The sequence below is a fragment of the Heterocephalus glaber genome, unplaced genomic scaffold (assembly GCF_053883595.1).
Source record: "Heterocephalus glaber isolate CG9 unplaced genomic scaffold, H.glaber_assembly_v1.0 deba00001447, whole genome shotgun sequence".
Lineage (NCBI taxonomy): Eukaryota > Metazoa > Chordata > Mammalia > Rodentia > Bathyergidae > Heterocephalus > Heterocephalus glaber.
The window spans coordinates 1,389,416-1,406,682 of NW_028258299.1; the positions used below are offsets into that span (position 1 = coordinate 1,389,416).

Genomic DNA, 17,267 nt, shown 5'->3' on the forward strand with positions numbered 1-17,267 from the left:
CAGACCTCATTGCAGCTGAATTGGAAGCCTCCAGCGGGCATCCCTGCCCCAGCCCCCGAGAGCTGCCCACGTGGGTGCTGTGATAGGAGCAGGCTGGAACCTGACACCCCCAAAGTGCCGGACCCCAAATCTCAGCCCCACCGTGAGGGCAGACAGTGCATGCGGCATGTTCAGAGTTGGGGTCTGGTAATGGAACTCAAGGAGGGAACCCCGTGTCTACCATGCTGACGGGATGGGCCTCATAGACAGCACCCCGCTTCCGAGGATGCTCCCTGTCCCTACACCGAGGTCTCCCCCGCGCCCCGCCGTCTCAGGAGCCTGGGGTCTGAGGGGCCCCACCCCAGAGTCTGTGGGCCGCAGCAGAGCTGAGCGTGGTAGACCCAGCTGATTGGCAAGGTAGGGTCTTGGTTGGCATGAACTCGAGCTTTTACCCCAGTGTCCTTCGAGGAAAAGTCTCCGATGATTATCAAGGTTTTATTGACAACCCCAGGGCAGAGGTACTGCAAAAGTCACCTGTCAATGCCTTTGGCCTGTGTCTATAGCCGCAGTCCATGTCACATGTCCACACCACATGTCCACACCACATCCTGTGCCAGGCGTCTGCACCCCCACCCGTAGCATGTGTCTTGCTCAGCCTGCTGGCAGTTCGAAGGGTCAGCAGGCCGTAGATGAGGAGCCCAGGGGTCCCCTGAGGGATGTGGCCCCGAGTCCTCTGGAGGTGGGGCAGAGTGGGAGTGGAGGGACTTTTGGAGAGGTGGAAGGGAGAGTCAGAAGAGGTCGCTTCTCCAAGGCCACCTCTGCCCCAAGGCGCAGGGCCAACTGGGCCCATGAAGTCCCCTCCCACTGCCCTCCTCCTGCTGGGCATCAGGTGGCAGGCCCTGGTGAGTGCTCCGGGCCTCAGCCCTGGCTGTGCCCCATTCCCAGCCCCAGCCTCTGCTGTCTGCAGAGATTGAGGGGTCCTGAGCTGGGCTGGAACAGGAAGGGTACCTGACACAGATTCCCCAGGCTGGGGAATCTTTTTTAGCATCTACCTGCCTGTGGACACAGAGCAAGAGCCAAAGGACACTGAGCAGGGAAATCCCCGAGGAATTCCTGGGGGCATCTGCATCCAAAGAGAAACTCTGGGTGCCTGCTGCTGTGGGGTGAAGGCATTGCTCCTCTAACCCAGTGCTTGGTTCATTGCCTGGGCAAAGGGAGAAGGTAGGCACAGCAGGCTGGGTGGCTTCACCCCCTCGGTGCGGGCCCAGGGCTCTCAGCTGGCCCAGGCCGGCCTGCCATCCTCCCTGGGGCACAGCGCCCCACATCCAGGGCATGGAGGACAATCGCTGCCTGGCTGGATTGTTACCCCGGGGACTGTCAGCCCTGGAAGCACCCCCTGGCTGAGCTGCCGCTGAGAGGGCTATGTGGAGGCTGCGTGGAGGCGGAGGACTCCTGGGCCTGGGGCCACCTGCTTACCCTGCAGGGAGGCGCCAGGCACTGCGGAATCCCACGGCCTTCCGGAGGAGCCTACTGTGACATAGGTGGCCAGGAGGGGCCAGCCTTTATCTCGGGGGCCTCAGGGGGACGGCTGCAGGCATGTCGAGCCTGCATGCCTTGAACTCCCCAGCTGTAATCTTTGACAATGGCTCTGGGCTCTGCAAAGCTGGGCTGTCGGGGGAGATCGGGCCGCGCCACGTCCTCAGGTCTGTCGTGGGGCACCCGAAGGTCAAGCCGTCACCGGAGGAGTCCCACCAGGAGTACGTTGTGGGGGCCGAGGCCCTGCTCAAGCAGGAGGCGCTGCACCTGCATGTGCCCATCGAGCGGGGCCTGATCGTGGGCTGGGATGACGCGGAGAGGCTGTGGCAACACCTGTTCGAGTGGGAGCTGGGCGTGAAGCCTAGCGAGCAGCCAGTGCTGGTGACCGAGCCCTCGCTGAACCCCAGGGAAAACCGGGAGAAGACAGCTCAGGTGATGTTCGAGAGCTTCGGCGTGCCTGCCTTCTACCTGTCGGACCAGGCGGTGCTGGCGCTGTATGCCTCAGCCTGCATCACGGGCCTGGTGGTGGACAGCGGGGAGGGCGTCACCTGCACCGTCCCCATCTTTGAAGGTTACTCCCTACCGCACGCCGTGGCCAAGCTGAATGTGGCGGGCAGGGACATCATGGAGCAGCTCACCCGGCTCCTCCGGGCGAGAGGGCGGACCTTCCCCTGCCTGCTGGACAAGGCCCTGGTGGAGGACATCAAAGAGAAGTTGTGCTATGTGGCCTTGGAGCCCGGCAAGGAGCTGAGCCGGTGGCCGGCAGGCATCCTGCAGGAGTACAGACTGCCGGATGGCAATGTCATCTACCTCGGCGAGCAGCTGTTCCAGGCCCCTGAGGCCCTGTTCTCGCCCGAGCAGGTGGGCACCCAGAGCCCGGGGCTGGCCGAGATGGTGTCAGGCAGCATCGCCAAGTGCGATGCCGACATCCAGAAGATGCTTTTTGGGGAGATAGTGCTGTCAGGGGGCAGCACACTGTTCCAGGGGCTGGACAACCGGCTGCTGAGGGAGCTGGAACCGCTGGCCCCCACAGGGATCCCCATCAAGATCACCGCGCCCCCCGACCGCTGGTTCTCCACGTGGATTGGGGCTTCCATTGTGACCTCTCTGAGCAGCTTCAAGCAGATGTGGGTCACTGATGCTGATTTCAAGGAGTTCGGGACATCTGTGGTCCAGAGGAGGTGCTTCTGAGGGCGCTGCACCCAGGACTGGGGGTCCCCGGGGCAGGGCTGGCCTTGGGCGTCCTTCAGTGAGGTGTTCAATAAAAGGCAAAATGGTGGCTCGCCTGGCCATGGTGGGCTTGGGTCCTTCTCAGTGGCCCCTGTGTCGCTTCCGCCCTGGGGGTGTTAGGTGGCCCTGTGCCCACTCCGCCCTTCTTCCTGAGAAAGCCTGGTGGGAGTGAGACCCTGTCAATGCAGTGCTCTGAGGCAGGGCCTGAGCCTCAGGCCAGAGGCGGATCAGCGGCCTGGAGTTTCATTTTAAACCATCAGGGGGGTGAGGAGGGACAGGCAGATGGTGGCCCTGCCCTGAGGTCCCCACCGAGCACCCCAGGGATGTCTCGGCTTCCCCGCTCAGGGCTCCCCCAACTCCTCCGCTGGGTGATGGTAGCTTTCCTGTCTTTACTTTCAAGAATGTTTACAGCATCCTTGTTAGGGGCAAAACACTAGAAATGGAGTTAACCGCTGTCAATAAAGTGACGATTGAATAATTTATGCATAAAGGGAATTTTCCTATGTGAATTTGATGGAATTTGCCCAAAATACAGTGGTGCCTCAGTTTATGAACGCTCTTGTTTGTGGTCCAAATTGTTCGCAAAATTTTGTTTTTGTCTGCAAACTCTTCACTGGGCAACAAACACATCTCCAGCCATCTTTGCTGCACACACACAAACGTGGCCCGTCTGCACCAAAACTGCAGGACAAATTAAGTTGGAGGACTGAGGTACCACTGCGTTATTGGGAGAGAGATGTCCTCACAGGATGGTCCCTCCCCCTTCTCGTATAGAGGACTGTGTGGGTTTTTATGCAGACGAGAATAGAGAGATCCACAGGAGAAAGAGGATGAGGAGACTCAGAGGGGAGGAAGGTGGAAAGAGTGAAGGAAAAATGAAAAACAAAGCATTATGCGGAAGAAATGGAGCCTACATGACACAGACTCTTATCTAGGATTAGTGGCTCTGGGCACTGAATTTACATTGTGAGTCCTTTACATCATTTGCCTTTCAACCTGTGTTTTATTTGAAGCGAGCCCATGTGGTTTGGAGGCAGCATGTAGTTGGGTCATTTTTTAAATCCACTTGCAATCTCTGTATTTTAATTATGTGTTTAAACTGATTCAGGAAATTGATACGTTGTAGATTAAGCTTTCTCTTTTATTGTTTTCTGTTTGCTTCCCGTTTCTCATTTCTGTTTCTCTTTCCATACCTTCTTGAGGGTCATGAACGTTTTTTAGGATTCCACCTTGATTTATTCGTTGTGTTTCTGAGTGTATTGCTTCGTGTGGTATTTGAGGGGTTTCCCTATGTATCCTACCACACATGTGTGTATATGTATAGATGACATCACAATGAACTGGGTGACATTTTACCAGTTTGAGTAGAGCATAAAACTCTATTTTTGTTTAGAGCCTTTATCCTCCTCTTTAAAAACAACACCATCCTGTTTCTCGTATGTACATTAAGCACAACATCAGATGGTATAAGAATTTTTCTTCAACCACCAAATTTGACTTAAGAATGGTCTACTATAGTTACCAAGTCCAGTGTTACTTTGTCCTTTTCGAAATTCCAAGAACTTGTGTTAGTCAGCTGTTGCTGTGACTAAATACTTGAGAAAAACATCTACGAGGAGGGAAGGTTTATTTTGGCTCGTGATTCCAGAAGCTTCAGTCCATGGTCAGTTGGCCTCATGGCCTCAGGACCTGTGCTGAAACATCACAGCGATGGTGTGGTAAAGGGAAGCTGCTCACCTCATAGCAGCCAGGAGGCAGAGAGAAAGAGACAGAGACAGAGAGGAGGGGCCAGGGACAGGGTGTAGTCCCCAGGTAACACCCCAAGCCCCGTTCCTCCAACCAGGCCCCACCTCCTCACGGTCCATTCAGCTATGCACTCAATGGGCCAATCCGATCACCTCGAGGCCTCTCAATCCAATCAGAGTGACAATCAAGGCTGTCACAGCACTTCTCCAAGAGTAGCTTTGCTAGCAGCAAATTCCTGTAGTGTTCCTTCGCCTGGGAATGTCTAAATTTCTCCTTCATCCCATGCTGTAGAGAGCGTCTCCACCTGACTGGAGAATGGTGTGCCCGTTGCTTGTAGGCTTTGTGGTTTCAGACCAAAACTACTTCCTTCATTGATGTCACCCCCTGTCTGCTTTTAATGTGCATTTCTCCAACAGCCAGAGGAGCTGAAAATGCTTTCATGTATTTATTGGCCAATTGTACTTCTTCTGAGAAGTGCCTATTCATTTTGATTGGCCATGTTTAGACTGGCTCCTTTACTTCTGGAGGTCTCATTTTTTAGTTCTTTATGTATTCTAGATATTAGGGCATGTCTGTGGCGTAGCTTGTAACAAATGTTTCCCACTCTGGAGGCTGTCTCTCTACTGTGTTGTTTCCTGTGTCTGTGGAGTAGCCTTTTAATGTGCTATAACCCCGTGTGCTGATTCTTGGTATTAGTTCCTGTGCAACTAGGGTCTGTTCAGGAAGTCTTCGCCTATTCCTATGTCATCAAGAGTTTTACCAGTTTTCTCTTCCAGTACCCTTGCCCGCTCTTCCTCAGAACAGGCTTTTCTTGGGGATTTCTGGCCCATCCCGGTGGGAGATTTTGAGATAGAGACCTCAGAGCAGCTTGTCAGATACATATGGGAGACACAAGGGAAGCCAGGGCCTCCCAGGCCCCCAGGTCCAGGGCAGCTGCCTCCTCCTTCCCAGCTTTGCTCTTTTGTTGATCTGCTGGGCTGCATGAGGGCGTCTGGGAGTCAGAGGAGGACCTGGGGTGGGGCTCTTGAGAAATCCTTGTGCTATTGCCATAGCGCCTGAAGGTGGCAAGGGAACTTAGCAGACTCCTGGGCCCCCATCAAAGCCTCCTCCTCAGGGCCCTCGCTTTTACAGAGCTTGGGACTTTCCAAGACCACACAAGGAGTTGTGAGCCGAGCTCAGGGCAGAGCCCCAGACCAGGGCTCTTTCCCTGTACACCCCTTCCACACCTTTTTCTACCAGGCTGGTCCCCAGTACCACTACCCTGCATGCAAACGGAAAATAAGACACAACTCTCTTTTTATCCTACAAAACTGCTTTCCTCCTATGGTGGCTGCTGCTGTTGCCATAGTAGTAGCGGAGCTAGGCGTCATCAGTGATTGTGACAATGATGGTGATGATGGTGATGGTGGTGGTTTCTGACCTCAGAGTCTTCTTCAGCACTTTGTCCTCTGCAGCAAAGCAGACCCTTGTGTGCCTCCTAGACTCCATAACAGGAACATCTGCTAGAGTCCATAGCACACCAATCTGGCTTCTGAGTCTGGCTCCTTTGAGTGGTGGAAGGCACTTTGCGGGTTGTCGCTCTGAGGGAGGGAAGTGGGAGGAGCTGTGGCCCCCCTTTACCCCTGCAGCTTGACCCTGCTTCAGTCTGGGGTGTCTACTAAGCGGAACTGGAGCTTGGGGCTGGGTGAAGTGCTTGGAGAGGAGAGCGACGCCTTCCTCTGGCTCTGAGCTGCACAGCCCTTGCTCTTAGCAGCCCACGTTTCTAAGATATGGGTTCCATCCCCAGATCTCGGCAGAGCCTCTCCGGGCCGCGTCCCACACTTGTGCCCCTTTGGTGCCGCACACCATCTGAGAAGCACCATTTGGCTGCTGCAGGCCATGAGTGCCTCTCAAGGGGTTCCTGGTTCAAAACCTGCAGGCAGGAGAGGAGGAGGAGATGGAGAGCAGGAAGCAGAGAACTCGTGACCGGGTCTTCTGGGAGACTGACTGTCCAGTGTCTGGTGGGACCTGGATGCTGCCAGCTCCCACCCCAGGTCCCGAGGACCCCCTGCTGGGGTGGGGGGCGCCAGAAGTGACTGCTGTGTCCATGCTGGTCTGACAACTCTAGAGTCTGGGCCCCTCATGGTCTATGCTGGACAGTGCCCAGGGCTTCCCTGCTCTGCCTTGTTCCCTGCCATGGAACTCAAATCCACACTCCCCACGGCACAGCTGCCATCTGGACAGCAGCTCGGGTTTCTGAGGGGCTGAAGGGTGCTATGTTGTGGTAACGTTTGGGCAAGGAAGTGTCCACCTCTCCAGCACCCCATGGAGCACCCCACAACATGACCACTTCTGGAGACGTCATGGAGGACATCTGCTGTCCCCTGGAGGAGATGCCCCACATCCACGATGGTGGGGTTCAAGGACCTTCCCAGGCCTGCCTCTGTCCGCGTCCTAGAGGGTAACTGCGTGTCCCCAGCACAGCTAGAGCCAGAAGGCAAGACATCAGTGAGCACCCGCCTGGCTGCTGTGACCGAGGAGCCTTTCTTCCTTTGCAAGCCCAGTGGTGGTGAGATTGTTGGGGATGGGGGGGAACCCCACCACTTACTGGAGCAGGAAGTGGGAGTGCTGAGAACAGGTGGGACTCTTTGGTCCTGCATCCCTTGGATGGTCACAGCCACAGGCCCTCCAAGGAGCAGGACCCTCACTGGTGGCTCCAGGCTCTGTGCTCTGCCCTGGTCTGGGACAAATGTGGAGGTGCCCAGGGCTGCCCTGACCCTGAGGCGTGAGACTCAGCTGCTGTTCACTTCACAGGTGACAGGGTCACCGGGCCACCTATGGGATCCCAGTGCAGATGGTGTCCTGGGCGGACACTGGCCAGCTCTGGGAGACCCTGCAGTCACAGCTCCAGAGCTCCTCATGTCTTGGGGATGCTGGCAAAATGGGGCCAGGCCTGGTTGCCCAGGGAGAGCAGAGGCCCAGAGAGCCCATGGCTTCCATGCTGCTCTGGTCAGGGGCCGGCCCTGCCCCTGCCACCCCTGTGACTCCCTGGGTCCCAAATCCTGACCCCAGATTAAAGAGATGGCAGAGGACAGAGTCCCCTGCCCCTCCACTGGGGCAAGGCGGGAGCACCCAGCTCCAGGTGCCAGTTCAGGAGACAGGGCAAGGATGGCTCGAATGTAGGGACAAGAGGGCACCACGAGGACACAGAGACAGACACCAGAGTGGAGGATGCCTGGGGCCACGGGAGCTGGGGTGGCGGGAAGGCTCCGGTCCAGACCCAGTGGACACCACAGCCCAGGACAGGGCCATCAGGCTCCCTTGAATAGGGGTGAGCAGCTCAGGCCCTGCACCCAGGCCTGTGACCCCTCAACTGCTCCTCCCCAGAGCTTGGAGACAGAAGTCCCTCTGCCGGGATGGCGGGGCTAGGCCTTTTGGGGCTGTTAGGATCCCAGCCCGCTTGCACCAGCCCGGAATCTGGTAGAGAAATGGGTCACCTCCTCCACAGTCTAAACACCATGTAGCTGCCCAGATGACGGACAGGGCTCCTGGGGGTCTCGGGGCGCAGACAGAGCCGAGTGAGGGAGCCCAGCGGGGTCCAGGCTGCAGGCACCTGGCGCCCAGTACACGCCCCAGCAGCCCCTCCCAGGTGGCCTTGCCCAGCCATCCCTGCCCACTCTGCTTTGATTCCAAGGCTACATGGGGGACCAGCTGCTCCCCAAGGGCGCCTAGCAACAGGTGGACAGGTGGCCCTGGGGACACAGCAGGTGCCCGTGGGCAGAGGGACCCGTAGGACTTCCTGTCCCTCTCCAGAGGTTCTCCCTGGAGGCGGGGTGGCCGAGGAGGGAGTGACAGGCACCCACGGGGCAGGCTGTGGTGTTCCTCTCCCGTGCGCTGCCCCTCTCTGCCCTCCCGGGGGATTGTCTTGCTCCTGGACAGGACCTGGGCTCTTGGCCTGGCCCGGTCCCAAGAGCAGCCCCCTAGGTAGGGCCAGGGCCCCTCAGCCAGCAGAAACCGCTCTCACCAGGCCGAGACAGGGACACCAGGACCTTCGCAGTGTGGCTAGAACCGGTCCTCAGAATTCTGTGCCACACCTGCCGTGGTACCCGCCACTCCCCGGCCAGCTGGGGGAGAAGCTGTCACCAGGCCGGTTGTACGAAATGGTCAGCAGCAAGTGGCGATCTCTCTCCTCAGCCGCCGTGTGCTTTCTAAGCCTGCTTTCGTCTTTCCCATCAGGGTCCATGTCTGTGCCTGGGGCTTTGCAGCCAGGCTGGGACGCTGTCATCAGATGACAATGCCCGGCGGGAACAATGCACGTATTGTCATGGCCAGCCCTGGCTCCGAGCGGGAAATGTAAGCCCTTCCCTAGTTATCACCCCCAGGGGAGCGGGGCTGGGCTCCAACTCACATGAAGACATAATAATTTTCTCCCATTATTCAAATCTCCTGTTTCTCCTACCCCACCTCCTGGCAGCAGCCAAGTGAGGGAGTGGGTGGCTGGGCTATGCAGGCAGGGCCTGGACACCTGCACACCTGGGCCAGCTGGGGCAAGGCCAGGACCAGGGCCCCGGGCCATCGGTGAGGACACCCCCTGCAGTGTCCTGGACAGCCCCGGCCCTTGGTCGCCTCTTGGCCCGGGGCCTGTGGTGCTCTGGCAGGGCCAGCGATGACGCCGATGCTGGGGAGAGATGGAATCAGAGGGCGGAGGCAGCCCCTCGCCTGCCTAGGCCAGTGAGGGCCAACTGTGGCCAGAGGTGGCTGCCTGGCTCCCAGGGCCGAGGCACACTCAGTTGCCTGTGGCATCAGGACACCCGAGACCCCACCCCGCGCCTGGGGGTGCCGGATGCCTCCCAGAGACCCGCTCCACTCTCGTGGGCTGGGTGCTTGGGCCTGGCCACAAGCGTGAGCCAGTGTAAGTGGATACCTCACAGTTATGCAACGGGGTCCGTGCGGATGGGCCATGAGCACCCGGCCAGCCAAAACAAGCAGCACGCCGGCTCCAGAGTGTGAAATCCAGGCCTCCTTGCAGGAGGTGTAGGGAAGCATCCAGGGGCTGCCCGGGAAGGCACTGGGGGGTGGTCTGGCCTGCTAAGGGGCCAGCCCGGCCCCCACACCACCTGGCGCCCTGGGGACACAGGAGCACGTTCCAGGCCACTCCCTTTGCCCCAGTTGGACTGGGACATTTCACACACAAGCCCTGCTCGTGGGGGTGGGGGCTGTGGCTCCCCTTCCACGCTCTGGGAGCAAGCAGAGCTGACCACAGGCTGCACGCTCTTTGGGAAGCCGCTCTGTACCCTGAGCTGGGTGCTGGAGGTTCTCAGGGTAGCTGGGCAGCAACCACGGAGCCTACAAGCCTTGCTCATCAGAGCTGGAGCTGTGTGCATCAGGAAAAGGGACCGTGGCTGTCCTGTCGGCCAGGTCGTCCCAGAGTCAGGCAGGACCTGGGCAGCACAGATGGCATGGACACTCAGGGAAAGGCAGGCCAAGCAGGGCTGTGTCCAGAAGCCACTGTGGCACAGCCAGGTCTGGGGTGAGTGGCGGACAGTGAGCCTGGGAGGAGAGGCAGACTCAGGAGCCCAGGATGCACCCCGGATGGGGGGAAGGATGCACCTCTTTCTCACCAGCCATCTCCAAGGCCAACCATGGGCTGCGAGAGGCACTGCTCACTGGGAGGCCTGGCTTGCATGGACAGTCCTAGGAAGGACAGCAGGAAGTGGCTGAGGCCGGCCGGGCAGGGGCAGGAGGTGCGGGGCCTCAGCATGGGGGGCCCGGCCGGCAGTGGAGCGATGAAGATCTGGGAGGGTGGAGTGCGAGCCTCCGCCTCGAGGAGCTGGCTGTCTTATCTCCCGGGAGCTTGGGAATGTTTCCCATAAAACTCATCCCCAGGAGCATAAATCAGAGAAGAGGAAGTAGGACTCCATAAAGACTTGAAAATATTGGCTTTGGCCTGCGTGCGTGCGTGGGAGATGAGGGCCTTAAGCAGAAAATCCTGGGCAGGGCAGGCAGTTTCTGAGCTTGATGGCGAAGCCCCGGGGGTCAGGGTAGCCCAGCTGATCCTCCCCGCGTCTGCTCTGCTCCTAAGGGCCCAGACCTGGAGCTGGGAATTGGCCACTGAGGTTGTTGCATCTGAGTCCTGATGCTGGGAGGGGAGAGCCCGGGCCAGAGAGAAGCTGTTCAGAGTGAGGACAGATGGCACCCACAGCCACTGTCTTGATAGGGTCCCCACCAGGCAGGGCGCAGACCCCTGCCCATGGCAGGCCACAGACAGCTAGAGGAGAGCAGATCTGCAGCCATGCTGCTCCAGTCCACCCCCACGCCCACGGCGGGGTCTGGAGTGCTGCGGTGTCTGACCCAGGGTGCTCGGGTGAGGCCCCTGAGAGGAAGGAGGCACAGTGGGCATCCACACGGCCCTGGCTCGCAGGCCAGCTCCCACCCCTGTGCTGTCCTTGCCTGGAGGCTGCAGCCCACATGGAGTGTGGCATCTCCAGCATGGCCCTGTCCTCAGAGAAGAGGCTCTGCCCCTCACCTGGCTGGGGACACCTGAGTCCTCTCCTGCCCCTGCGCCCAGGCCCAGCTCAGCTCGCCTCAAGGGTCCAGCGTGACTGTCCTCTCGTCACCTGGGCAAGTCTCCAGGGATGCGAAGGTTGCTTCTGTGTGTCGCTGTGTCTGGGCCACAGTGCTGGTCTGGACCCTGCTGGGAAGGTTTCCATAAATGTGGTCAGCACTGAATCAGCACTGGCCCCTGTGTTGTGGTGGGCCCTGTCCCATCAGTTGAAGGCCTTATCTGAGAGATGGGAACTCTGCCCTTAGACTCAAGACTGAGACATTAGCTCTTCCCAGGGCTCCAGGCCCTCAAACTTGCTCAGCCCCTCAGGTACAAGGCCAATTGCTTAAAACACCCACCCCTAGGTACACGCTTGACACACACACACACACACACACGCTCACACACACGCACGAGGCATGCATAGATTTTAGTACACATCTTGTTGGTTCTATTTTCTAGAAGCCTAGGTTACTTTTCTGGAAACCAGTGAATAAAACGTAGGAGCCAAGCTTTCAGAATACAAATAAAAATTTAAATCCCTGCAACAAAACCACAGCAAAGCCCGGACTTGGAAGAAGAAATCCCTGCAGGGCTGTTGTGGGCAGTGCCCAGCAGGCATGGTGGGAGCCCCAGAGCCCCGCCTGCCGATGGAGCTGCAGAGCTGGTCCTGGGCTGTGACTCTGGCCCCTGTCCTGGCCCTCTGCTTGGGACCCTCCAGAGGCAGTGCAGACTGCAGTGTGGGCACACACACATCACCAGGCATGCAGTGCTCTGAGCACAGCTGTGCTGGGGAGGAAGCCCTTGATGCAGGGGACCTTGGGGTACACTTCATTCATAGACATCACACACAGACACAATACACATGTACATATGCAGGCACTCTCGTGTGTGCGTACACATGCATACATGACCATGCATACATGCCTGTGCCAGTGTGAGGCGAGCATGCGTGTGTAAGCACACCCACACTCACACTGAGCGGTGTGTAACAACACTCGCTTCCACACCCATTAGTCCCAGCCCCGCCCTGGACCCACTACAGCCACTCTTGGCTGGGCCTGGGCTTTGCAGAGAAGACTCGTGCGTGACCTTCCAGTGACAGTAAATGCATGGACTCCTCGGCCTGGACGGGCTATTGCTGGTGTTGCCAGTGGTGACAGAGTGCGCATGTGCGTGGGTGTGGTGTGTGATGTGTTTGTGTGTGTTCTGCATGCATGTGTTGGATATGTGCACACATGTGTGACGCACATATGTGCTCCGTGTGCATGTTTGTGTTGAGTATGCATGTGCCACGTGTGTTACATGCACGTGCTCTGTGCATGCATGTTGTGTCTGTGTGTGTCTACTCTGCTCCCTGCTGCTAGTTTTTGTCATTTCTGTCAGTACCCAGCATGTTGTAAAGGTCTGTCTTCTTGGCAGTGCTGGTTTCTCGCTGCTGTGGGGCGTCCTGAGTGTCCCCCACCCAGGCCGAGGCCGACATGTCTCTGCTCGGGCAGGGCTGAGCCAGGCACCCCACGCCTGTGCCCTGCCTGTGTGGCCTGGGATGAGTCTCCAGATGGGGTGGGGGTGACAGAGCCAGCACAGTGTGGGCCCCTCAGCTCTGCAGGGTGCTCTCCAGATGCTAGTGTAGGGGGGACCTGTTTCCCCACAGCTAACCAGCACTTGGTATTATTTGACTTTCAAATGTTTGCAAGTTGGTTGGGCTCACAGGAGGTGGAAAATCATTCCTGAAATTTGCACATCTCTGATTTCTATCAGGTAGAAAAGCTCTGCGTGTATCTGGGCCCCAGAGTCCCTGTCTCCTGCTCTGTCTCCGTGTTGTTCCCCATGCCAGTCTCTGATCCTCTGGACCGGTTGTGGAGGGTTTCTGCAGGACACAGACCCCTAATCCTCCTCGGGCTCACTGATCTGCAGCCCAGGGCTACACTGCCCCTGCCTCCCCTGGCCAACCCCTTCTGCACCAGCCATAGGCCTTTCCCCACACTTTCTTTCCTTAATAGACCCGTGGAGGTTTTATCTTTCACACTGGGACTTTACCCATCCAAAGTGCACTTGTGGAGTGGAGCGCCTTTTTGGTAGCAAGTCCATCTTCCACATAGCCCCTAAGCCATCTGTCCTTTTCCCAGAGGCCACGGGCTCTCTGCTGATACCCAGCCTTTCTGTGCTGTGTCTCTGCCACCCCCACAACCATTCCCAAGGCCTCCTCTTGCTACTATGCTGGGTGCTGGGCTCCAGCACCGGTCTCTGGGGGAGACAGCACTTGCAACATTCTGCTGTCTGAATAGACCCTTTGACCAAGCATTCCGCATCCGTGGACGCACGGGCTGTTTCTGCTTGTGTAGTATGTTGAGTAAAATTGTTGCGAACAATCTTTTCATATGGTGGACATGTGTTTTTGATTCTCTTAGGTCCTCATCATAGAGTGGGACTTTTAGGTCACGAGTGGTTGTGCTTTTATCAGAATAAACTACTAGATCTTTCTGCACACCCACCAGCCCCATACAAGGTTTCTGGGGGCCCCTTCTGCCAGGACGTGGGGGTCTGTCTTTGCGGCTTGAGCTGCTCTGGTGGGTGTGGATCCAGTCAGCTAGTGTGGTATTCGGGACTTCTATCCTATCCTCGTTAGTAGGGAAAATGGGTGCCCCCCCCGTTTTAGTCTCCCTACCTGCCTCCCTCACTCCCTCTTCCTTTTTTCCCCTTTCTTTTGCACCAGTGTCCAGATTTGGAACTGAACCAACACCAGTCTTTTAAAATGACTCAGGGGCTTCCTCCTTTTGCTATGTTTTGGAAAATCCGAGTAAGATCATCAGCACCTGGCCCTTGAGCCATCTGCCACCCGCTCACCTGCAGACTCTGTGGACATGGACTCTTTTTGGAGCAGGGTAAGTTCTGTGACTTCCATTTCTGATATATTTTTCGATGTCCTTTTGCGCCAGATTTCGGACTTCTCACTTATCCCAAAATGTGTCCGTTTGTTACCACAAAGCCTTCCTTAAATGTCCCTGCCCAGCAGGCAAGCCCTGGGATCCCCTGAGCCAGAGAGCAGCTGCAGCTGGCAGGAGCCTCGAAGGAGAGGGGTCTTAGGGCTCTGTGCAAAGGGCTTGGGGCTTCTCCATCGCTGCTCTCTCCCCCACCCTGGGCAGGGGCTGCCAGGGACCGTGGTCAGCAACGCCTGCATGCAGGTCTCGGGGGAGGTCTGTGCGACCCTGGAGACCTTACCTGGGAAATGGGTGTGGCGACACCTGCCTGGGGTGTGTACGGAGGAGGAGAGGACGGGGTCCCTGCTTCAGGTGTGTGCGACAGGGAGGAGGTGGTCTCACTGAAAAGCGGGTGCCAAGCACCCCTCCCAGCGGCTACTCCAGCACTGTTTGTTTCCTACTTCCCTCCCTGGGGAAACCAGCCACAGCGAGGCCCTGAAAGCTTCTGTTCTTCCTTTCAAAGGGCAGGAGGTGTCTGGTAGCAGAACTCGAGGCCATGAGATCCTGGGTAGGAGGTCACAGGGAGATTCCTGGGGCCCCTCAAAACCACCCAGCGTGCATGAGGTCTGGCTACTCAGAGCACACAGGGCATAATCCTGCCCAGGAGAGCCCAGCCCTGGCTCGAGCACAGGGAGGGAGCTGACCTGAGGGTGGAGCTTGAGGAGTCCAGAGTCCCACAGATATTCCAGGAGGGGAACTCAAGTTAGCATCACACATCAGCATCGATTTCCGGTTTCCATAGATAGTGAGGGTCATGGGAAGTGTTAATGTTGGGCAGAGTTGGCAAAGAACACACCTTTGCTAAGTGTGAAGTCATGAACTTGTAAAAAAGAAGCAGGGACATAGACCCCACAACCAAAAGCAAAGCCAGTAATCAGAAACAGACCCAGGACTGACCTAAGTGAGTAAATGAAAATATAAGCAAAGATTGCTAAGGTGACCATCACAAGTGTAATCCACGTTAACAAAGGGATAACAGAGAGGAAAACATAAATCCCTTTAGCAGAGACTCAGAAGGTTCTAAAAAGATCAAAAATGCACTTCTAAAGATGAAAAATATATTTTCTAAAATAAAGAATATATGGAATGGGATTAATGGCGGCAGGGCAGACTGAAAAAAATGACGATCATGGGCTTTAGGTTGGCAATAGAAATCACCCAACATGATTAAAACAAAACAAAACAAAACAAAACGTGATGAAAGAAGTGGCCAGAACATCTGCAGCCGGGTAACACCGGACCATCTAACATCGGGGGAGGTAAGACACTATGGACAGTGACGTCTATTACAAAACACTGAAATTTTTCAGGTTTTGATAAAAACTATCAATTCACAAATCCAAGGATCTCAGTGAACCAGAAACAGAAAAAAAATGTAGAAAACCATACCAAAAAAAGTAAAAAATAACAACCCCAAAACCATACCAAAAAAATACCAAAAAATGCGGAAAACCATACCAAAGCATATCATCATCAAATTGGTAAATCTTATACGTAGTCAGAGAGAAAAAGACACACACTAATAACGTAGATCACCAACACAATTCAGTTGGGAAACAAAAGCATTCGACAAAATGTTGCTTCCGTTGGCAAACTCTGCATGGGGTGACAAACACAACCATGGGCATCTTCCCCACGCAAATACAAACACAGCCATCTTCCCCAAAATAGTAAAGCAAATTAAGATCTTAAACCAAGGTACCACCGTACTGTGTACAAATGAAGAAAGATAAGTATACAAGTAGATTTCTCATCAGAAACTCTGCAAGCTAGAGGAAATGAGGACACTGTTTAGAGTACTGAAAGAAAAAACAAACTATCAACCTAGAGTTTTATACCCAACAAAAATACCTTTCAAAAATAAAAGAAAATGAATTTTTCAATCAAAGGACAGTTGAGAAAATATGGTCAGCAGAACAGTACTACAGTAAATGCTAACTAACATTATTTACATAGAAGGGAAAGTGTACCAGGTGGAAGTATGAACCCGCACAGAGTGGTGGAGACTACTGGATATGACAAAGATGTGGGTTCAGAAGCATTAAGTTATGTTTTAATAATTTAAAACAACCTCTCAAGGGACAATAACAATAATGTACTAAAAAGTTTATAACATCTGAGGAAATGATATTTATGTCAGCAGCATAAAGGACAGAAAAGAATGGAGACACACTGTCCTAGAGTCTCCCTGCTTTATGTGAAGTGGTATAACATTATGTGAAGGCATGTCAGTAACTTAAAGATGAATACACTGTATTGTAAACTGTAGAGAAAAGGTATAGCTAACAACCATATCTATAATCATATTAAATGTAAATGGCCTAAACATTACAGTTAAAGGGCAGAAGTTGTCTAAGTGGATTTAAAAAAAAAACAAGAACCAACTATATTCTTTGTATAAGAAACCCACTTTCAGTAGAAAAACACATATAGGCCAAAAGTTAAAGGATGGAAAAAAATATATTACTTAAACACAAATTTTTCAAAGCTGGATCTGCTATCCTAACCTCAATAAAGGTTGATTTCAGGATAAGAAATATTACCATGGGTAAAGAAAGACATTTTATAATAACAAAGGGTCATTCTTTTAATTTTAAAATTTTTTTTAGTTGTTTAGTTTTTTTTTGAGAGGGTATCACTATGTAGTTCAGGCTGGGCTTGAACTCACTGCAATCCTCCTGCTTCAGCCTCCCAAGTGCTGAGATTTTACAGGCATGAGCCACCACGCCTAGCCAGAAGGGTCAATTCTTCAACAGGAGGTAATGATTTGAGGTACATATTCATCTAGCAACAGCAAAGTAGATGTTCTTTCCATGTGACACACAGAGCAGTCGCCAAGAGAGAACATATTCTGAGCCATAAAACAAGTTCCAACATATTTTAAAGGATTTAAGTAATAATAATCATGGTTTTAGACCATAACAGAATTAAACTAGAAATCAGTAACGGAATGATATCTGGAAATCCTCAATAATACAGAAATGAACTGACACATTTCTAAATAATTCACAAGTCAAAAAAGAAATCACAAAAATATTAGAAAATATTTTGATCTCAATAGAAATGAAAACAGTATTTTGTGATTTGTAGGTTGCCGTTATGCAGTACTTAGAAAAAAATAACATTAAATTCTTATATTAGAATTTCTTCCTTCTTTCTGAATTATAAGATGAAGAATTTAACATCAAAGTAAGCAGAAAAAAGAAATAATCTTATTCCAGAGAAGAGTGAAAAGAAATAAAACAGAAAAAAGAAAAACAGTACAGAGAAAT

At 54.3% G+C, this 17,267-nt stretch overlaps 1 protein-coding gene across 1 annotated transcript; it reads left to right on the forward strand.

Annotated features, from left to right (window-relative positions):
- The first annotated feature begins 920 nt into the window (after positions 1–920).
- Actrt2 (actin related protein T2) lies at positions 921–3,188 on the forward strand. Its single transcript, XM_004863781.3, has one exon. It carries the CDS (start codon positions 1,576–1,578, stop codon positions 2,704–2,706), a length of 1,131 nt encoding a protein of 376 aa, XP_004863838.1. The 5' UTR covers positions 921–1,575; the 3' UTR covers positions 2,707–3,188.
- The last annotated feature ends 14,079 nt before the right edge of the window (positions 3,189–17,267 follow it).

Coding starts and splice junctions, on each gene's coding strand:
- Actrt2 (XM_004863781.3), top strand. CDS start 1,576: ATGTCGAGCCTGCATGCCTTGAACTCCCCAGCTGTAATCTTTGACAAT.